Source organism: Staurois parvus, unplaced genomic scaffold (genome assembly GCF_062004578.1).
Source record: "Staurois parvus isolate SC_StPar_1 unplaced genomic scaffold, SC_StPar_1.0 ptg001272l, whole genome shotgun sequence".
In the NCBI taxonomy this organism is placed as follows: domain Eukaryota; kingdom Metazoa; phylum Chordata; class Amphibia; order Anura; family Ranidae; genus Staurois; species Staurois parvus.
In genome coordinates, this window is record NW_028319068.1 from 176907 (window position 1) to 200518 (window position 23612).

A 23612-nucleotide genomic window follows, 5' to 3' on the forward strand; every position below is an offset into this window, starting at 1 on the left:
TGGTCATTCATTTCCACACTTTAGACACAAGGTGTTTATATCATGCAGGGTTTTTCCATGCACAGATTTGATCATATTAGAGGTGTGTTTAAAAGGGGCACGAGTTTTTATGTTCATGAAGGTCTTTTTCTGGTATAAGTGTCACATTTTTTTCACTTTATTTATGGGGATTATTTAGGACCTTTTTGGTCCAACATATAGTGTCATTGCATGCACATTTATGCATTTAAGTTATTAGGGTTACTTATGTGGATGCCATTCTGTGGGCATCTGGGAGCACACTGTTTATCACTTTTTAGCCTTCCACGTTAGGCTATTTATTATTCACTATTCTTAGTGGTTTCAATATTGACCTTTTCCCTCGGTCAGCACTTTTCTGGAGTAAGTCTTGTCATTTTATTTCACCAGTCTATATTAGACATTAGATGTCACTTTCAGACATCTGGGAGCACATTACTTTATAGCATTAAGGGAGGTTTTTTTCACATTTTCATTGTACACTTCTATATACTGACCATTTTTCTTGGTCAGTCTGTGGCTTTGTTTGTTTCTTTTGTTTACTGGAATTTATCATATCACACGTGTGGTTCAATATTTTCACTGGATTAATCAGTATCAAGTTACACTGTTTATTTTGATTTTTATATGTACAGGTGAAGCTCGAAAAATTAGAATATCGTGCAAAACTTAATTTATTTCAGTAATGCAACTTAAAAGGTGAAATTAATATATGAGAGACTCATTACAAAGCAAAATAGTTCAAGCCGTGATTTGTCATAATTGTGATGATTATGGCTTACAGTTCATGAAAACCCCAAATCCACAATCTCAGAAAATTAGAATATTACATGCAATCAATAAAACAAGGATTGTACATAGAACAATATCGGACCTCTGAAAAGTGTAAGCATGCATATGTACTCAGTACTTGGTTTGGGCCCCTTTTTCAGCAATTGCTGCCTCAATACGGCGTTGCATGGAGGCTATCAGCCTGTGGCACTGCTGAGGTGTTATGGAAGACCAGGATGCTTCAATAGCAGCCTTCAGCTCTTCTGCATTGTTCGGTCTCATGTCTCTCATCTTTCTCTTGGCAATGTCCCATATATTCTCCATATATTCTCTAGTCAGCATTCCCATAAAATAATAATAGGATAATAAGCGATATATATATATATATATGTCTGTATTTTAAAATTAATAGTATTCATTAAAATGTTTTTAAATATGGGGGTGAGTATAGGTAATATATATATTTTTAGTATATGGTGTAATGTTTTATTTTATAATATTTTTATTAATCTTCGGCTAATATTAAGGCAAGGATGTATAGAGTTATATTTGTATTTTATTATATGTAATAGGAATTTGAAGTCCTCTGTTACCCTTTGGGTATTGTAATTTGATCAGACCGATATATGTTTGGCTCTGTGTACCCATTAGAGTGATAGAGGAATCGTTATTGCCTGGTTTCCCTTTTGTAAAATGGCGGCGGTGGCCTCATACCATTAAGAGACATTAACTTATAAGGAGAGAGATGTGGGACGTCCGTATCCCTTCAGACGAAGTCCGGAAGTGACGAAACGCGTTAAGGGTGTGACGTCGATACGCACGCACGCAGACCGGAAGTGTCGCCGCGGCCATTTTGTGGGTTGTTTACACATGGCTTACTGCATTTGTTTGGCAGAACTTGCATAGGAACCATGTTGGGAGCTGGATATGTGGAATTTTAATGTAAGTGGCTATTAAAATCTTTTTATATATACCTTGAATATGAGCCTTGAGACCCTTCTTGTCTTTTGAGGACCTTGGAATAATTTCTTTGGAGAGGAAATAGAAGATCTCTGATTGGATGCTGGTTACATTGATACAGAGGGTAATAGTATGTAATACTATTGGTGTTGGTGGATACACAGTGTTGCAGTGTTCACGGAGTGGTCACAGTTAATCCATATGTGCACGAGATATATATATATATAGTTTTTGCACAGTTTTTGTGTTTTTTGCACTGAGTGAATATATATTGTTTACAAAGGTAATGCACTAGATTATTCAATTTTGTTTTTTTGAGGTACCACGGGATGAAATGGGATTTCTTCCTACTGGATGATAAAGTTTGAATATTTGGGACTTATTTTTTGGACATTACTGTTTTTTATTGGGACACTTTTTATTGGACTTTTTTTGTTTTTTGAGTATTTATCATTATGTAATTTGAATATTAATATGTTTTTGTAATTCTATCACAAAAAGGTTATAATATTGAATTGCTTTCTGGGGAGAAAGTGTGACTTTTTGGGAATTTTGGGGTGGAGGTGGTTATACACTTATTTATTAGCATTCCCATAAAGCTTGTCTGCGGAAGGAAGCATGAAGTGCTCCAAAATCTCCTGGTAGACGGCTGCATTGACCCTGGATTTAATGAAGCACAGTGGACCAACACCAGCAGATGACATGGCTCCCCAAATCAACACAGACTGTGGAAACTTCACACTGGACTTCAAGCATCTTGCAGTGTGTGTCTCTCCATTCTTCCTCCATACTCTGGTTCCTTGGTTTCCAAATGAGATGCAAAAGTTGCTCTCATCAGAAAAGAGGACTTTGGACAATGGTCTGTTTTCTTTAGCCTAGGTAAGATGCTTCTGATGTTGTTTGTTGTTCAGGAGCAGCTTGACAAGAGGAATATGACATTTGAAGCCCATGTCCAGGATCCGTCTGTGTGTGGTGGCTCTTGATGCACTGACTCCAGCCTCGGTCCATTCCTTGTGAAAGTCCCCAACACTTTTGAATGGCCTTTTCCTGACAATCCTCTCTCATCCCTGCTGCATGTGCACCTTTTTCTTCCACACTTTTCCCTTCCACATAACTTTCTATTAATGTGCTTTGATACAGCACTTTGGGAACATCCAACTTATTTTACAATTACAGTGGGGATCGAAAGTTTGGGCACCCCAGCTAAAAATTTGTATTAATGTGCATAAAGAAGCCAAGGAAAGATGGAAAAATCTCCAAAAGGCATCAAATTACAGATTAGACATTCTTATAATATGTCAACAAAAGTTAGATTTTATTTCCATCATTTACACTTTCAAAATAACAGAAAACAAAAAAATGGCGTCTACAAAAGTTTGGGCACCCTGCAGAGTTAATATCTTGTACTGCCCCCTTTGGCAAGTATCACAGCTTGTAAAAGCTTTTTGTAGCCAGCCAAGAGTCTTTCAATTCTTGTTTGAGGTATCTTTGCCCATTCTTCCTTACAAAAGTCTTCTAGTTCTTTGAGATTTCTGGGCTGTCTGTCACGCACTGCTCTTTTAAGGTCTATCCATAGATTTTCAATTATGTTGAGGTCAGGAGATTGTGAAGGCCATGGCAAAACCTTCAGTTTACGCCTCTTGATGTAATCCCCCGTGGATTTCCAGGTGTGTTTAGGATCATTATCCATTTGTAGAAGCCATCCTCTCTTTAACTTCAGCTTTTTCACAGATGGCATCAAGTTACCATCCAAAATTTGCTGAAATGTTATTGAATCCATTTTTCCTTCTACTCGTGAGATGTTCCCTGTGCCACTGGCTGCAACACAACCCCAAAGCATGATTGATCCAACCCCATGCTTAACAGTTGGACAGAGGTTCTTTTCATTAAATTCTGTGCCCCTTCTTCTCCAAACGTACCTTTGCTCATTCCGGCCAAAAAGTTCAATTTTAACCTCATCGGTCTACAGAACTTGTTTCCAAAATGCATCAGGCTTGTCTATATGTTCATTTGCAAAGTTCAAACGATGATTTTTGTGGTGAGGACGTAGAAGAGGTTTTCTTCTGATGACTCTTCCATGAAGACCATATTTGTACAAGTATCTCTTTATAGTGGAATAGTGTACCACAACTCCAGTGTCTGCCAGATCTTTCTGGAGGGATCGTGCAGTCAAACGTGGGTTTTGAATTGTTTTTCTCACAATCCTGCGAGCTGTTCTGTGTGATATTTTTCTTGGTCTTCCAGATCTTGCTTTAACTTCCACTGTTCCTGATGACTGTCATTTCTTAATTACATTCCGAACAGAGGATATTGACATCTGAAAACGCTTTGCTATCTTCTTATAGCCTTCTCCAGCTTTGTGAGTGTCAGCTATTTTCAGTTTCAGTTTTATAGACAACTGCTTAGAAGAACCCATGGTGCTGATTGTTGGGGCAAGGTCAGATGAGTCTGGGCATTTAAAACCTTTGAGATTGACATCACCTGGTCTTCCCAGACAATGATTGAGAACAATCCATGACACTGGCAGGTCTCAGCTTGGCAAAGGGGGCAGTGCATGCTATAAATTCTGCAGGGTGCCCAAACTTTTGCAGACGCCATTTTTTTGTTTTCTGTTATTTTGAAAGTGTAAATGATGGAAATAAAATATAACTTTTGTTGACATATTATAAGAATGTCTAATCTGTAATTTGATACCTTTTGGAGATCTTTCCATCTTTCCTTGGCTTATTTATGCACATTAATACAAATTTTTAGCTGGGGTGCCCAAACTTTCGATCCCCACTGTACCTTTTGAGGCTTTTCCTCCTTATGGAGGGTGTCAACGATGGTTTTCTGCACAACTGTCAAGTCAGCAGTCTTTCCCATGATTGTGATTCCTACTGAACCAGACGGAGAGACCATTAAAAGGCTCAGGAACCCTTTAATTAGCTGATTAGAGTGGGACACTTTGAGCCGAGAATATTGCACCTTTTCACAATATTCTAATTTTCTGAGATTGTGGATTTGGAGTTTTCATGAGCTGTAAGCCATAATCATCACAATTATGACAAATCACAGCTTGAACTATCTTGCTTTGCATGTAATGAGTCTATCTCATATATTAGTTTCACTTTTTAAGTTGCATTACTGAAATAAATGAACTTTTGCACGATATTCTAATTTTTAGAGTTTCACCTGTATATGAAGTTTTAGCATCTCTGGAGTAGCGGGACACCATTTTGTTTTGCATATACACTTTTTCCTCCATCTGTGTTTCCAATTTAATAATTATTTGCGCCTGTTTCTCTAGTTTTCCTTCTGCCCCAGATTATTGTGTAATACAGCCATTTAATTTTTTATAGAATACTCAAGTTTCGCCAACATCTCCGCCATATCCATTTTTGTCAGCATTTGCGACTTTAGTCCCTGCTCTTCAGTGTCTCCAGAATCTATTTCACTTTCGTTATTTATTGATTCTTCAATTTGATTTAAATTTGAACCCCCTTATGATGATCTGATTTGGTTTCCAGAGTTATTTCTCGACTGATAACTTCTCCTTGCTTTCTGTTGTCTCTCTGGGGTATGACGCTCGGGACTTTCTCTTGGGGGGGTAAATATTTTCTTATTGAGCGTAACTGAGGTTTTTTGTCCCACCCCCTTTTACAGATTTACTCATATTATTAATAGATTCTCCTTCCAGCTTCAATCCACTACAATAATTTCCGAATTGTCCTCGGTTAAAACTCCATGCAGGTATTCTCCTCCTCCCTGGCCCTATATATCATGTTATAGATCGGTCTTCCCATATTGTTTTCTCACTCCTTGTTCCTCACTGGGCCACCCCACTCCTTTTCCTTTTTACAATTAATGTCCACCCCTTTTATTAATTTTGTTACTTGGAAATTGAGGCACAGACTTTGTTATTCATCAATGATAATAGTCACTCATCCGTCTCTCTCAAAATTCAAAGTTTCACCCTTTTTCCTCCTCTCCCATTCAAGGTACTGTTGTATAGGTGGTCTCTTTTGTTCAGAGGAGGGTCTTTTTGATGGTATGGAGGGGGCACCCTCTGTGGAGATCGAGGATCCGATCTCCTAAGTTTATATAGAGCGTCCTCCGGCAAAGCCCGTCATCATCACACAGACATTCTCTGCCTGTCACTGGCTTCTCTGAGGATCCAGGGGACCAAGAGCTCCCATCCAAACAGAGAGCCCCTTTGTCCTGTCTCCTCTGCGGTCGGGAGCTGTCAGGAGCCGCCACAATACACGGCTCGGCGCAGGCGCACTATGCACATTCACGCTAGTGTACGGGCACTAGGTCCTGGCCGGCCGCGGCGGAGACAGAAGCTGCTCATGCACACTCGGAGCCGCGGGTGCGCTCCTGGCACCAATGACAGCGCAGGGCACGGTATTTAAATCGCCCTGCGCTGACATGAATTGCCGTTTGGTCTCTCTGTGTTATTGATCCTGTATACCGTGATTCTTGGTCGTTGCTGACCCGGATTGTTTCTGACTTTGCTGTACTCTCCTGCTCTGACCCCTGGCTTGCCTGACCTACCTCCTGGATGTCCCCTATTGGATCTGATATTCTGTTGCTGACCTGGCATGTGACCCGACCATGCTCTGCCCGCTGCTTTGTACCACACTGCTCCCACGGCTACCGACTCGACTTGTCTGATCACGCTCCTGCTCATCCATCCACCTTGCTCTGGCATATCCGCCTCTTCACATCAGGCTCTCACCCTGCAGAAACCTCTGGCGGATCCCTCTACCACGGGTAGGTGTACTCAGGAGCCGCGACCTGGTCTCGGTTCGCTCCAAGTCCATCCCCACCATCAGGGGCCCTGGTGAACAAGCGGATCGGGACTTAGCCTCTGCGCTCTGGGGAAACCTAACCAGTGGGCTGCTAGAGGTACCACCAGGCGGTTCCTTACAGTACCAAACGGCCATGACAGAGTCTGGAAGAGGACCATCCCCATTGGAAAACATATGCCAGCACCTGACGACCCTGACCCAAGCTGTCAAAACGCTACAAGATGGATATACCCATCTTGAAAGCCGCATCCAGACGTTGACTGCACCTGTCACCACCTCCCAGGGCCCGGCCTCCCCTGCCCCGTCTGGGGAATCTCCAGGACCATCCACGGGAGCTTTAGTCGCACTGCCTACTTCTGAACCCCGCGTTCCATTACCAGAACGCTTCCGCGGGGACCGAGCACGTTTCAGGGCCTTCCGGAACGCATGCTTTCTCTATTTCAACCTGCAGCCACGCACGTTTTCCACGGAGTCAGTCAAGTTGGGATTCATAGTATCCCTGCTCCAGGATGAACCCCAGGATTGGGCTCACCGATTGATGGAGAACCACAATCCCCACCTAGAAACAGTAACAGATTTTTTTTGAGGCGATGGCCATACTTTACGATGACCTGCAGCGGGCAGCCTCCACAGAATCAGCCGTATACTCCCTTAGACAGGGCCGCCGGGCAGCAGAGGAATATGCATCAGAATTTAGACGGTGGATGGAAGATACCCGGTGGAACGATGCCGCCCTACGCCACCAATTTCGCGTAGGGCTCTCCGAAGCTCTTAAAGACAAGCTAGCCTGAGTAGGTCTACCCGAGTCCTTGGAGGATCTTATTGCTTTGGCCATTCAGATAGACCGCAGGCTGCAGGAATGCAGGTTTGAAAGAACCAGCCAGGGTCAGAGAACAACATGGGCACCCTTCCGGGGAGCAGTCCAACCTACGCTAGAGGGGAACCGGACTCCAGAACCTGTGGATACCCACGAGCCCATGCAGCTGGGACTGGCTCGGCCATCCCTAACGCCTGAGACGATCAAAAAACCTGCCTGTATTGTGGAGAAGCCGGTCACATGGTGCGTTCCTCTCCGCTGAAAGCGAGTAAGTCTGCCTCTAATATTTTCAGCAGATATAGAAGAAAACATAAACAGTCCAGTTACTTAGCCATACCTACAGTGGGGCAAAAAAGTATTTAGTCAGCTACCAATTGTGCAAGTTCTCCCACTTAAAAAGATGAGAGAGGCCTGTAATTGGCATCATAGGTAGACCTCAAGTATGAGAGACAAAATGAGAGCCACTCCTTCGTTGCCCGGGCGGTATGTTTGGGATCATTGTCATGTTGGAAGACCCAGCCACGTTTCATCTTCAATGCCCTTGCTGATGGAAGGAGGTTTGCACTCAAAATCTCACGATACATGGCCCCATTCATTCTGTCCTGTACATGGATCAGTCGTCCTGGTCCCTTTGTGGAGAAACAGCCCCAAAGCATGATGTTGCCACCCCCATGCTTCACAGTAGGTATGGTGTTCTTTGGATGCAACTCAGCATTATCTCTCCTCCAAACACGACGAGTTGTGTTTCTACCAAACAGTTCTATTTTGGTTTCATCTGACCATATGACATTCTCCCAATCCTCTTTTGGATCATCCAAATGCTCTCTAGCAAACTTCAGACGGGCCCGGACATGTACTGGCTTAAGCAGGGGGACACGTCTGGCACTGCAGGATCTGAGTCCCTGGCGGCGTAGTGTGTTACTGATGGTAGCCTTTGTTATGTTGGTCCCAGCTCTCTGCAGGTCATTCACTAGGTCCCCCCATGTGGTCCTGGGATTTTTGCTCACTGTTCTTGTGATCATTTTGATCCCACGGGGTGAGATCTTGCGTGGAGCCCCAGATCGAGGCAGATTATCAGTGGTCTTGTATGTCTTCCATTTTCTAATTATTGCTCCCACAGTTGATTTGTTCACACCAAGCTGCTTGCCTATTGCAGATTCAGCCTTCCCAGCCTGGTGCAGGTCTACAATTTTGTTTCTGGTGTCCTTCGACAGCTCATTGGTCTTCACCATAGTAGAGTTTGGAGTGTGACTGTTTGAGGTTGTGCACAGGTGTCTTTTATACTGATAACAAGTTCAATCAGGTGCCATTGATACAGGTAATGAGTGCAGGACAGAAGAGCCTCTTAAAGAAGAAGGTACAGGTCTGTGAGAGCCAGAAATCTTGCTTGTTTGTAGGTGACCAAATACTTATTTTTCACCATAATTTGCAAATAAATTCTTTCCAAATCAGCCAATGTGATAGGATTTTTTTTCTAATTTTGTCTCTCATAGTTGAGGTCTACCTATGATGCCAATTACAGGCCTCTCTCATCTTTTTAAGTGGGAGAACTTGCACAATTGGTAGCTGAGTAAATACTTTTTTGCCCCACTGTATTTCCTTCCAGCTCCCAGGAAGAACCGTGGAGGTGACGGCTATAATTGATTCCGGAGCATGCAGTTGCTTCGTGGACTTAAACTTTGCCCATCAGCAAAAAATTCCCCTCCAGACTAGAGAACAGCGCCTTAACATATTTTTGGCCGACGGATCACGAATTAAGTCGGGGTTGGTGGATCAGGAGACGACTCCTATTTCTACTACAGTAGCTGGTCATCATTGGAAATTCCTCCTACTAGACGCTATAGCCTTCCCTCTTTTCCCAGTCATTCTGGGGCTTCCTTCGTTGCAGGCCCATATCCCCCAGATTGATTGGAAAACCGGTTCCGTTCAGTTCCTATCCCCATATTGTCAGGAACACTGCCACGCCTTGGGCCCCGCAGCTCCCCAATTCCGGCTATGCTCGGATGGAGACTCCAATCTAAGGCAGGTCGTCCCTTCGGCCTACCACAGTTTCCTGGATGTCTTCAGCAAATGGGGGGGAAGACGTCTTGCCTCCACACCGAACATATGACTGCCCCATTGACCTTCTACCTGGCTCAGAGATTCCGTTCGGTCGAATTTTTCCCCTGTCCAAGTTAGAATTAGGGGCTCTCAAGGAGTACATTGACAGGAATCTCCAAAAGGGGTTCATCCGCCCCTCCACTTCTCCAGCAGGCTCTTTGTAGAAAAGAAGGATAAGTCCCTAGGACCCTGCATTGATTATCGCAAGCTAAACAAGGTCACGATAAAAAAATCGCTATCCACTGCCCCTGGTCCCCGAACTCTTCCAGAGACTGAAATTTTCAGCCAATTTTACAAAATTAGATTTGAGGGGTGCATATAATCTGGTCCGTATAAGGGAGGGGGATGAGTGGAAAACGGCATTTCGTACTCTATTTGGCCATTTCGAGTATTTGGTCATGCCATTTGGACTCTGCAATGCCCTGGCCATGTTCCAACATTTCATTAATGATGTATTCAGAGACTATCTTGATATTTTCGTGGTTGTCTATTTGGACGACATATTAATATTCTCTTCCTCACTCGAAGCTCATAGGGGTCATGTGACAAGTGTTTGGAATAATTACGCCAACACGGTCTGTATGCCAAAGCTGACGAGTGCAGCTTCGAGCAGCACAGTATTGCATTCCTGGGGCTGATCATCTCCACCACGGGGGTCGCGATGGATCCTCAGAAGGTCTCGGTGATCTTGGATTGGCCAGTACCCACGGATAAGAAAGGCATACAACGCTTTATTGGGTTTGCTAACTTTTATAGAAAGTTTCTCAGGAACTTCTCTGGTCTGGTCACCCCCATTACCCAGTTGACTAAACAAGGGGTCCGCTTCAAATGGACGCCCGAGGCTCAGGCAGCATTTGAGTCTCTAAAGAAGTTATTTACCACCGCTCCCATCCTCAGTCATGTTGGCTGAGACCGCATTAGAGGAGTGGAGATACCTGCTGGAAGGAGCCACGCATCCTATTCCGATCTTTACCGACCACAAGAATATAGAGTATTTGAGAACAGCAAAACGCTTACGACAATGCCAAGCGAGGTGGGCACTCTTTTTCTCCCGATTCTCCTTCCACATTATGTACAGACCAGGCTCCAAAAACACAAAGCCCGACACCCTCTCACGCATGTTTGAGGATCCTGAGGAAGTTCCAAAGCCAGATACCATCTTGTCCTCAGGGAACTTTCTTGCCCTCCAGATGGAGCTATGTTCTAGGCTGCAAGATGCATCCCTGGGTATGCCAACCCTACCTGGGGTGTCCTTCCAGAGCAAGGGAGGACTCGTATGGAAGGAAGGACTAATCGTGGTACCAGAAGAGGTCCGAACATTGGTCCTGGGACGATCATTTGATGGCAGGTCATTTCGGGCTGGCGAAGACTCTCAAATTGCTCCAGCGCACGTTCTGGTGGCCAAGCATGATCAAGGATTGTGAACTCTACATTAAGTCCTGCGCCATTTGTTAGAAGAACAAACCGTCCAGGAGCAAAGCCTGGGATTTGCTACGTCTACTGCCTATACCCGATCGACCATGGCAAATGATTGCGATCGACTTTATAGTCGAGCTTCCTCCGTCCCAGGGCCACACCGCGATCTTCGTGATCGTGGACCGTTTGTCAAAAATGGCCCACTTTCTACCCTTGAAGAATACGCCATCAGCTCTTGAAACTGCGCAAATCTTCATACGAGAAGTGGTGAGGCTGCACGAAGTCCCTGAAGACATCTTCTCGGATCGAGGAGTCCAGTTTACCTCGAAGTTCTGGAGGGCATTATGTGAAGCATTGGGTATCAAATTGTCCCTCTCCTCCACTTACCACCCACAGACTAATGGGCAGACAGAGAGGACAAACCAAACACTGGAACATTATTTGAGATGCTACACGTCCTTCCTGCAGGATGATTGGCTGGCACTCCTACCGCTGGCAGAATTCGCCTACAATAACGCAAACCAGTCAGCCACAGGGCAATCTTCGTTTCTTGCGAACTATGGGTTCCATCCCACATTCTTGCCCGATCTGATTGTCGAAAGTTCAGTTTCTGCCACTCAAAACACGCTCACTTTTTTTTCTACCAATAACAAGGTGCTTCAGGAAGCTATTTCAAGAGCCCAAGAAGACAACAAAAAAGCCTTCGATAGAAAGCGAAGGGGGGAACTATTGTTGCAACCTGGGGATCAGGTCTGGTTGGCAACAACAAATGTGAAAATGTCTTGTCCATCGAAGAAACTGGGACCGAAGTTTGTGGGTCCATTCCGAGTGAAGCGAATGATTAACAAAGTGGCGTATGAACTTGTTCTTCGGGAGACTTTCAAAATCCACCCAGTTTTTCATGTATCACTTCTGAAGCCAGCTGTGCCAGACCCCTTCCCAGATCGGGAGTCCAGACCTCCAGAGGCTATAACCATTGAGGAGCAGGAGGAATTTGAGGTGGAAGCAATCCTGAACTGCCGGAAAAGGGGGGCCAGACTCAGTTCCTGATCAAGTGGAAGGGTTATGGTCCCGAAGAAAACTCATGGGAACCGGCCCAAAATGTTCATACCCCCAGGCTTATCCGGGAGTTCTATCGTAGTCACCCACGGTGGAGAGTTCAGTTGGGCACCCGGAGGTTGCCCGTGGGGGGGCAATGTCAGGAGCCGCCACGATACATGGCTCGGCGCAGGCGCATTGTGCCCGTTCACGCTGGTGTACGGGCACTAGGTCCTGGCCAGCCGCGGCGGAGACGGAAACCGCGCATGCGCGCTCGGAGCTGCGGGTGCGCGCCTGGCACCAATGACAGCGCAGAGCGCGGTATTTAAATCGCCCTGCGCTGACATGAATTGCCATTTGGTCTCTCTGTGTTCCTGATCCTGTATACCGTGATTCTTGATCGTTGCTGACCCGGATTTTTCCTGACTTTGCTGTACTCTCCTGCTCTGACCCCTGGCTTGCCTGACCTACCCCCTGGATGCCCCCTATTGGATCTGATCTTCTGTTGCTGACCTGGCGTGTGACCTGACCATTCTCTGCCCGCTGCTTTGTACCGCACTGCTCCCACGACTACCAACTCGGCTTGTCTGACCACGCTCCTGCTCATCCATTCATCCATCCATCTTGCTCTGGCATATCCGCCTTTTCACATCAGGCTCTCACCCTGCAGAAACCTCTGGCGGATCCCTCTACCGCGGGTAGGTGTACTCAGGAGCCGCGACCTGGTCTCGGTTCGCTCCAAGTCCATCCCCACCATCAGGGGCCCTGGTGAGCAAGCGGATCGGGACTTAGCCTCCGCGCTCTGGGGAAACCTAACCAGTGGGCTGCTAGAGGTACCGCCAGCCGGTTCCTTTCAGTGGCTTTTCCTGGGATTCTCCGCTACTGTCACGTGGGCATTCTCAGCGTCCGCCTCTCCTCGCTCCGGCCGCTGCTCTCTCAGCGCCGAAAGAGACCTGAGCCTCCTTTCTCCACTCACTCCACTAGTACGGCCCCAGGTAAGACAAGCCAGGTGGAGGGGGGGGGGAGAACCAGGGTTCCTATAGTAGGTAGGCAATAGTCTTGTTGGGAGCTCTTCACTTCAGTGTCCTGCCGGCACCATGTTCCGGCTCCTCCCCCCGTTTTTTAAAAAAGCTTCTTTGGTCGCACTTCTCTTCTGGCTCATGTCAGTGCACTTACTTTTTCTCTCCTGTAACCCTAAATTAGCCAACAGCGGGCTAAAATTTCACAGAGCCACTCCAGACTCTGGAAGGATCCTGACAATAATGTCCAGATCCACTCAGATGCCTGATCGGCAGCTGATTCAGCATAGAGGGGCAGAGCGGAGACTGACAGTCACCACTCCTGCTCAGAGTGAACAGAGAACTGAGCGATTAGTGCTCATATGATTATTCAGTTCTCAGTCTTAAAGCCATATTGGGACAGCTGCAGTATCACAGTAATGCTGCAGCCATAGAGGTTGTTTGTTTTTTATTTCCCATACTTCTCATTTAAGGTGTTTATTAAAAAAAAGGATGGACACATGCTTGTCATATTGATCTGTCATTTTTTAAATAAAGTATTATTATATTTTGCATATAATAGTACACGACAATGCACCTAGACTGCCCAGCAGAGTGTGGTGCATAAAATAAAACAGTAGAAATGTAACTTGCATTGAAAAGTCCATCCATTCAGCGCCTGCAACAAGAATACAAAATACAATAAAGCAAATCACCCCAGAACCCCCCCCATTCCCCTCCAGTCCCCAAGCTGCACCCCCTCAAGGTTGACACAGTAAAGATGGGGTCCTAAAGCTGGACTGGTTGCTGAGTTGTATAACCACTTGAGCTCCTGAGGATTTACCCTCCTTAATGACCAGGCCTCTTTTTGCTACTCGGCGCTGCACTAATTCAACTGATAATTGCATGGTCATGCAGTGCTGCACCCAAACGAAATTTACGTCCTTTTTTTCACACAAATAGAGATCTTTTGGTGGTATTTGATCACCTGTGCGCTTTTTATTTTTCACGCTATAAACAAGAAAAGATCAAAAATTTTGTACAAAATCGATATTTTTTACTTTCAGCTATAAAAAATATATAGTAAACTCAAAGTTAGTTATAAATTTAGGCTAAAATGTATTCTGCTACATGTTTTTGGTGAAAAAAATCCCAATAAGTGTATATTAATTGCTTTGTGTGAAAGTTATAGCGTCTACAAACTATGGTATAGATACTGCAATTTACGCCATTTTTTTTGCTATACAGCGCTGCGCTAGTTTAACGGACAATTGCACGGTCATGCAATACGGTACATAAATGACATTTTAACACAAATAGAGCTTTCTTTTGGTGGTATTTGATCACCTGTGCACTTTTTATTTTTGGTGCTATAACCAGAAAAATTTTGAAGAAAATTTTTTTTTTCCTCAAAAAAACAATATTTTCTCATTTCGGTCATAAAAAATATCCCAAAAAACTAAAATTTCGTCAAATTTAGGCTACATGTTTTTGATTGAAAAATTCCCAATAAGTGTATATTGATTGCTTTGTGTGAAAGTTATAGCGTCTACAAAATATGGTATAGATCAGGGGTCTGCAACCTTTAAGACATAAAGAGCCACTTGGACCCGTTTCCGAGAGGGAAAAAAAGACTGGGAGCCGCAAAACCATTGCAACATTTAAAACAAATCCGACACTGCATATATTGCAAAAAGCGCTCTGGTCATGAAGGGGGTTTAAGGGCCCAGTAAGCAAAGGGTTAATCAGTGCCACAGTGTATCGTCAAAATCACAATCATAGCCTTAGGTCAGTGGTGGGCAACCTTTTTTTTTCAACTGAGCCAAATCTCGCCAAAACCACGATTGAAATTTATTTTGAGAGCCACATTTTTAAAACTGAAAATACATCCCCCATATAGTAATTCATCCCCCATATAGTAATTCATCCCCCCACATAGTAATTAATCCCCCATATAGTAATTCATCCCCCCTATAGTAATTCATTCCCCATATTGTGTCAATTCACTTACCTTTGCTCCGCGCGTTCCTCTCGCCGTGTTCCCGCGCCGTTCCGGTCTTCAGGGCGGACTGTGAGAGGAGTTTGTCACGCTGCCCCGCCTACATCCTGACAGCCAATGTTTGCCACGCTCCGCGGGCCGGATTAAAAGGTCCGCCGGGCCGTAGTTTGCCCATTGCTGGGCTAGCTGCAGAGTCCTGACTTTTGGGTCGGCCGCCCGAGAGGAGGGAGGGGAGCGGGCGCCCGGCACACAGAAGAGCCGCATTAAAATGTGTAAAGAGCCGCGGCTTTCCGACCACTGAGCTACGGCAACCCTATTGCCTGTCACCTGGTGGGCAGTGTGCTCCGGAGCCGCAGCAAAGGTGAAAAAGAGCCGCATGCGTCTCTGGAGCCGCGGGTTGCCGACACCCGGTATAGATAATGGAATTTACACAGCTTTTACTTTCTGACTGCTCATCACATTTCTTGAGGTGCAAAAATACCAGGATAGTACAAACACCCTCAAATGACCCCTTTTCGGAAAGTAGACACCCTAAGCTATCTGCTGAGAGGCATATTGAGTCCATGGAAGATTTATTTTTTTCCACAAGTTTCTGGAATATGACAAAACTTTTGTTGTTTTTTTTTTTACACAAAGTTGTCATTTAAATGATTTATTTCTCGCACAAGCCATGGGTATATGTGGAATTACACCCCAAAATATATTCTGCTACTTCTACCGAGTGTGGAGATACCACATGTGTGACACTTTTTGGGAGCCTAGCCACATACAGGAGCCTGAAATCCAATGACCACTTTGAAAGCCTGAAGGTGCGTAACTTCCTCATTACACTTCCTCACTACCTATCACAGTTTCAAAGGCCCAAACATGCCAGGATAGCACCAACCCCCCCCCCCCCCCCCCAAATAACCCCTTTCTGGAAAGTAGACACCCCAAGGAATTTAAAAAGAGGCATAGTGAGTATTTTGCAGATCTCATTTTTTCTCACAAGGTTTTGCAGTATAAAAAAAGAATAGAAAAAATATGTTTTTGTTTTTTTTCTTCATATTGCAAAAACTTGTGGCAACAAATGAGATCTGCAAAAATACTTAGCGTGCTTTTATCAAATTCCTTGGGGTGTCTACTTTCCAAAAAGGGGTCATTTGGGGGGGTTAGGTGCTATCTTGGCATTTCAGGGCCTCCAAAACTGTGATAGGTAGTCAGGAAGTGTAATGAGGAAATAAAGCCCTTTAAAAGCCTCAAGTTGCTTATTGGATTTTGGGGTCCTGTGCTTGGCTAGACTGCCAAAATGTCTCTCACATGTGGTACCCCCATACTCGGGAGAAGTAGCAGAATGTATTTGGGGGAGTAATTCCACATATACCCATGGCATGTGTGAGCAGTAAATCATTTGTGTCAATTTTGTGTAAAAAAAAAAAAAAAAATTATATTTTTTTTGTCATTTTCCAGAAACTTGTGGTAAAAAAATAAATTCTTCCATTGATTCAACATGCCTCTCAGCAAATATTTTGGGGTGTCTACTTTCCAAAAAGGGGTCGGGGTGTTTTATGCCCAGCATTAGAAGTTTATGCCACACATCACTCACTCTTCTAACCACCTGAAGATCAAGCCTTTTCTGACACTTTTTGTTCACATGAAACAAATCAGTATTTTTTTGCTGGGAAATTAATTTAAACCCCCAAACATTATATATTTTTTTAAAGCAGACACCCTAGTGAATAAAATGGTGGGTACTACAATTTTTTATGGCACATAGTACTTGTGCAGCGATTTTTCAAATGCAAATTTAAAAAAACAATTACACTTTTTTTACTTTTAACGCACAAAAACACAATATATTGGTCAATTATTTCATAAAATATAAAAGATAATGGTATGCCGAGTAAATAGATACCAAACATGACATGCTTTAAAACTGCGCATGCCCCGTGCAATGGCGACAATCTGCAAACATTTTTAATATCCAATAGGCAACGCTTTAAAAGCTACCATTTTAGATGTACAGAGGAGGTCTAGTGTTAGAATTACTGCCCTTGATCTGACGTTCACGGCAATACCTCACATGCATGGTGCAACCGTTGTTTACATATCGGCACAGGGTCAAGGCTTGTGCACACAGGTGTGCGCGCATGGAAGGGGCGATTTTTTTTTTTTAGTTATTTTGATTCTTTTTTTTATTATTTTTACATTTGTACCTTCATTTTTTTTTTTTTGCTTTGATCACTTCTAATGCTATAACAGGGAATGCAAATATCCCCTATAACTTCAATGGGTATTGTCATATATTCTTTTTTGAAAAATCTGGGGTCTATCAGACTCTAGATATCTAGATTGCACAAATGTCTAAATAGTGGCACGCTTGAATAAAAATTGTCCATGTATAAGTGGTACCCCGTATGGAGAAATTATGACACCAAGTCCCAAACTAATTGTCACTGCTCCCCATGTAGTCTGGGCATCCAGGGGGCTCCACGTGACTATCTTTTCCCTCGTAAATCCAAAACTTATAAGTATAGCCTGTTGTCCTCTCACAGATCTTCTACATCTTGACCCCATATCTGGCACGCTTGCAGGGGAGAAATTGTTTGAATGCAAGGCGGCCAGAAAAATTAAAGAGGGACTCATCAACGCAGATGTTTTGCTGGGGAGTATAGACATCTGCAAATTTTTGGTTAAGGTGATTTGCGAGGGGCTGAATTTTGTGGAGCCGTCAAATTCAGGGTCACCCCGAGGATGACAGAGTGTATTGTCGCTGAAATGTATAAAACACATTATACTCTCATATCTTTGCCTGGCCATGGCAGCAGAGAACACGGCATATGATGAATCGGGTCTGCGGACCAATACAACCGCAATTAATTTCTTTTAGTAATGCCCATGTTGAGGGTTAGGCCCAAAAAAAATGTAAATTTGAAAACTGTAATGAATTTCCATGCGAATGGTCTGGCAAGGTTTGAATTTGGGTTTGCGGAGATAAATTGTTCTGCATATAAATTGCTTTGATCCACAATCAACGCATACAGATATTCCGTGAAAAACAGCGCCAAAAATCAAGGAGGTATGTGAAAGACCAAGATGTACTAGACCGCTGGTACTCTCCAGTTCACCAAAAGGTAGAGCGGCACTAGTACTGGCACTCTGCTGCATATGAGAGTCATAAAAATTTACTGGCAAGTGCTAACAGAGATCAGGCCTGATTCTGCGAACACTGCTGTTTTGTGTGCAATGTATCAAGTGACAGTGACCTACTGACACTGCACTTGCTGGGAGAGAAGGGGGGTAAGTGTAGGGGCTAAACGCAGGTGCTGGCAGGTGCCGGGGCTTATCCCGCTAATGCTGTGATTTTGGGGACGCTATACTAATGTGAACGCTGGTATAGTGCTGATCTGATCAAAGATATTGACCCGTTCAGACACTATACTAGCAATGGAGGTTTATTGTACATGAGCGTGCTCCTGGCAGTCAAGGGGTTAAATGTGATGACTGGTGTACTGGCAATCTGACGCTATCTGGGAGGGGCGTGAAAACCATTTTGCGCACCCATGCCGTCCTGTAGCAGTATTTCTGCTATAGGGTGGTCAGGAAGCGGTTACAGAAGAGGTTTGTGTTACGTTGCTGCGTTACTTTAACTGACAATTGCGCGGTCATGCAACACTGCACCCAAATTAAATGTACGTCCTTTTTTTTCCCACAAATTGAGCTTTCTTTCGGTGGTATTTGATTGCCTGTGCGTTTTTTATTTTTTGAGCTATAAAAAAAAAAAGGCTGACAATTGAGAAAAAAAAAAAAACAATCTTTTGGACTTTTTGCTATAAAACATGTCCAGTAAAAAAATTTAAAAATAAAATGTCATCATAAATGTCGGCCAAAATGCATTCTGCGACATGTCTTTGCTAAAAAAAAAAAAAATACGTGTAAATTAATTGGTTTACATGAAAGTTATAGTGTTTACAAATGGCGGGAAAGATACTGGGATTTTTAATTTTTATTTATACTAATAATGGCGGCGATCAGCGACTTATGGCGGCGATCAGTGACTTATGGCACGACTGCGGGACTGTGTGAGGGGAGTGTTTTACTAGGGGGCGGGGGTGTGTACTGCAGGGAGATATGCTGATCAGGACAGAAACTCTTCTGTCCCGATCAGCTTGTCAGGAGTTGACAGGGAACTGACAAAGAGCAGAGCTGTGTCTAAACAATGCAGCCCTGCTCTCTGTCAATGTTTGCCACTAATCGCCGGGAAACGGCCGGTAATGACTGACCGTGACCCGGCGACTGACATCCGTGGCCACGATTGGTGACACAGGTAGGGCGGTGGCGCGCCTCACGCGCGCCCCTTACCTGTTTTGCAATAGCACGTTTTAAAACGTGCTTTTGCGCAGCCGTGCCGCCCTGCAAACGTTTTATTGCAGTGGCTGGTCTTAAAGTGGATAAGCAGTGTGTTCAGAAAGAAATATAGTAATCCTTTTAAGGTTAAAGAAGGAGCTTCAAAGGCAGAATGATGTAATCAACTGAAACATGGAGGTAACCCATAATATCAGTATTGTAAACCAAGTAATACCAGACAGTAATCAATAGCTACAGGTAGACCTAGGTGTTGGTAGAGGGAGTGGAGCCAAGGCTGCTAAACTTTATCAAACTTTATTGGGAAACCTCTAAGTTGCTTTGTAGAAGGGTATTGTTTTATTTAGCAAACCTTTCCAGTAGGTGCAGTTGCTTTCTTCCAGTGAAGTATTATAGCTCTACGAGCATAAAACAGGAGGATACTAAGCAGAGTCCTCTGGGCCTTTCCACCTCTGGGCCCCTCCACCAATCTCAAAAGGCACATCAGGGTTGTAACTGAAGTGGCAAGACCAGGATATCAATTATATAACTGGACAACTCCAATCAAAACTCCTGGACTGCTAGGCAGTCCCAGAATCCCACATATCCTCCCAGTCCTCCCCTTGCAGAACTAGAATGTCATCTATCCATTTTGCCCGACATCTATCTACTAATGGAGGAGGGGTTAAGAATAGTTCTTTTAAACCCTGTTACTAAATGATTCTCTAAAGAAGCTGTTATCTGAGGTTTACAATCATGGAGGGCCAAGTCTCTGTCCAAAGGAAACAAAATTGAGATGTAAAAGCATGGCATAGCTGAATATATCTAAAAAAAAGTAGTGATTGGGAACATCTAACTATTTTTAATTTGCATTTGTCCATCGTTGATGAAGTCAGTCAGTATTTTACAGGGATTTCCTATGATTGTCAGCTCCATGTAGCGGCCATAATATTGTATTATTTCTTGATGGAGCTATTTCAAGAAAAATACTGCATTATGGCCACTAGTAGGAGCAAAATATATACATGCAGGAAATCACTGTATTAAGAAAAATAAGACTAGAACTTGTCAATGATGGATGAATACTTGTCATGTTCTTGAACATTTACATAAAAAAAAATTAAACCCCTAAATGTGGGTTAAGAGCCAACCTAAACTAATGTGGGTTAAGATCAAAGGATCCTCGAAAATGGAAGGAGATGGATCCCCTTCCGCTTTTTAGCACAAGTCCGTTTACACCCGCTTGTCCATAGGGGTGAATAGGCCATCCAATAAGTCAATTTTTCAGGCAGACCTGATCAGATCTCATGTATGAAAGGGACCTTAGATTCTAAACACCCTATATATTGTTGTGCACATGACTTAGTCCTCCCAAGCCTGCCTACTGGTCAAGGGGGGGGTGCTCATCATTAAAAGAAATTTGGGATGTTTAGGAGGCCAGAGTGTGACCAGACCAAGCTTGACTTTTACAGTAAACACTGAGACTTCCTATAATATCATCTGCAAATATATCTGGTTCTATTGTTATTTTGATATACACATTTCATATTTTCCTTATTTTAGAAGTATTGCAAGTTATAAATGTAACCATATTCTTTTATTTTCCACAGGGGAGCTTCGGCATATACACAATCTCAAACACTGGGGCTTGTTTGATGTCTTGGTGGAGAAATACGAGTGGTCATTGGAAGAAGCCACTCAGTTTTCAGACTTTCTGTTGCCTATGTTAGAGTTTATTCCAGAAAAAAGGGCCACAGCCGCTCAGTGCCTACAGCATCCCTGGCTTAACTCCTAACTGTAGCAAAGTGTTTACTCTTTAGGAGGCTGTGTCAAGGCTAGCCAGCATCTGCAAACATCATTTTCATATAGAGAAGAACTGCTTCTACAGATGATACCATTTTCAGTGTTTTTTTATGACTCAGAGTTATTATGAGTCAGAAATATCAAACAAAAAAAGCTACCTTTGGTCCGTCATCCTTCACAGCAACAATATAAATGAATGGTATTGAAAGTGATTTGAATTGTGAGGGCTTTAGAATATGTGAATGAAAGGGTCTTTAATTTCCCACACAAGTCTGATTCTAAAAGGAACAACAGCTCAGATTTTAAAGTGATGGAACCTATTTTATAAGTTTATTTAAAACAATTCTGAAGGATTTCGTGCAGTGGTTATGTGCAGCTTGCAATAACCTGCGGCAAACAGGTTTTCATCTTTCTAATTTGACTATAGTAAATTGAAATTTGATTGGTTGCTGTGTGTTTTTATGCTTTATACATAATCAATACATTTTTTTTTTGCCTTACTAAACAATTTAAAGAATAATTCCAGGATGACATGAGGGGGGAAGTAAAGGCACAAAATTGGTTTCCCATTAAGCACTGTTCATTTAATAATTCTCTGCTGAGCACGTCTTTCTTCAATTCCTATATTTCCTAATGCCAGTGCTTTGGCCTAGATTAGACTTCTGTGGAATCATCTCACCAATACACAGGCTGAGATGGTGGCAGCTACAGCACTTGTAGTTGAGAATGCTGAATCCTATTATACAATATCGTTGCACCGTGCCTTTAAGACTCCAAATAATGCGAAAACAAACATTCATATGTCAATACATGAATAAATAACCAAATAAATAAAAAGATCAGTGTGAAATATCCTCACTATATACAAATACAAAGACCCCAAATTATAGGTGGCCTTCATGTGCATGGCTTGAAACCAATATGTCCAGCAATGAGGGAACCACAGGACACACCAACAAGGAGACTAACTAAGATCACCTCTTTTGCTCCACAGATGGGGTACATTAAAATTGCAGCTCAGCCAACTATTTCTTTTACCCCCTGACTGCCAATTTGAAAGAGACCTATTTAATGAGCAGTTTTATCTATTATTCTTAGCACCAGGTGTTTGTTTTCTACAAGATAGCATTACTTCAGACCTTCCCAGGTCCAAAATAAAATTGAGCAAAATTAAGTTCGACCCACCACAACAGTCCCAGTTTTTCCTGTGGCCTCTTGGGAAAATTAATTGCCCATCATTGGCCTATTTATTCTCCAACTGCAGTGGAGAGCAGAACTTTAACCCATGTTGAGCATTATCTACATGTTACATTTTCTCCCTTGTTCATGAGAATAGAGTTCATGGAAAGCCTTATATATAGAGCAATAAACCCTAAAGTACCTGTTCACTCAATATTTGCATCTGCTATTTAAATAATAGGTTACATATTGGTTTCCAGAACAAAGTAGGTACCCACATGGATATAAAAACCAGACACCCTACCAAAGATTTATTAATTAGGAGTATGTATTGCAGAAAACTTTGGTGTGATGTTGCTTTTCCATAAATGGTGTATCCTTGCAATGGCTTACAAAAATATTAATTCACAATAGGAATCCTTAACGGAGAAGTTTGGGAGGCAAAAAAATAAACATACATACTCACCTTAACTAAAATGAATATTGATGCATATACTGTATACTCGAGACATATGGGCAAAAAAAGCTTTCGCTATACTTTTATTTTCACACGACTGACCCTGTGGTTACTTGAGATGTATTCATAATGTTATAAACCTTTTGACATGTTATGTTTTTGGAGGAAAGCGGGTTGCCTATAGTCTTCCACTCCCAAAGTGGTAGAGTTTTTGGTGGAGCTCTTAATGATGAGAGTCTATAACAGATGCTCTATTTTTATGTTGTGTTTTTTGTGACTTTGATAAATGTCTAAAACATACAAAAGTTTAGCAACCACTATAGATGCACTTGTGGTGCATTTTCCAAACCTGTCCTTAAACCCAACTAACAGTACTTCTGTCTGATTTTATTCACAAAGTCACAAGTGAATAATAAATAGGCTTTGTTTAATTAACATACTTGTTTTTCTTATCAGACATACTAGAAAAAAATGACTTGTTTGGACAAATAAAGGTGGCACTATTTTTATTATTATTAAGTGCCATCAACTCGATTCAGAGTCCTAGCAACTTGATAAATGAGAGCTCTAAAAAAAGAAGTCAGTTTTGTGCTAGTCTGGCAAGATCTTCCATTGTCATTCCCACAGCTGTAGTCAACGTGTTCAACCACCTAGTAGTCGGTCTTCAACTGGTTTCTTCGAACCCCAAACATTATTTCCTTCTTCAGTGATCTCTCTCTTCTGACAGTGTGACCAAAATATGACAGTCATAACTTCATAATTTGGGCTTCTAGTGATAACCGGTTATTAGTTCCATGGGCTGTGCCTGGCATTCATGAAATCCTTCTCCGGGCACTGGATGTGGATGTCCATAAAACACCCAACAGCAACATCTCTTATAATTTTTGCACTCCCAAGTGGGCAGGGGGAGTTTCCATAAAATTTGAAGAGAGAGAAAAGC

General features: G+C 43.0%; 1 protein-coding gene across 1 annotated transcript in view; it reads left to right on the forward strand.

The window, feature by feature from the left end:
• SRPK3 (SRSF protein kinase 3) overlaps nucleotides 1–23107 on the forward strand; it is a 187258-nt gene extending 164151 nt beyond the window's left edge. Inside the window, exon 14 of the mRNA XM_089660786.1 lies at nucleotides 20844–23107. Coding sequence (XP_089516912.1) covers nucleotides 20844–21028 — 185 coding nt within the window. The 3' untranslated portion in view covers nucleotides 21029–23107. The remainder of the gene's footprint in view (nucleotides 1–20843) is intronic.
• The last annotated feature ends 505 nt before the right edge of the window (nucleotides 23108–23612 follow it).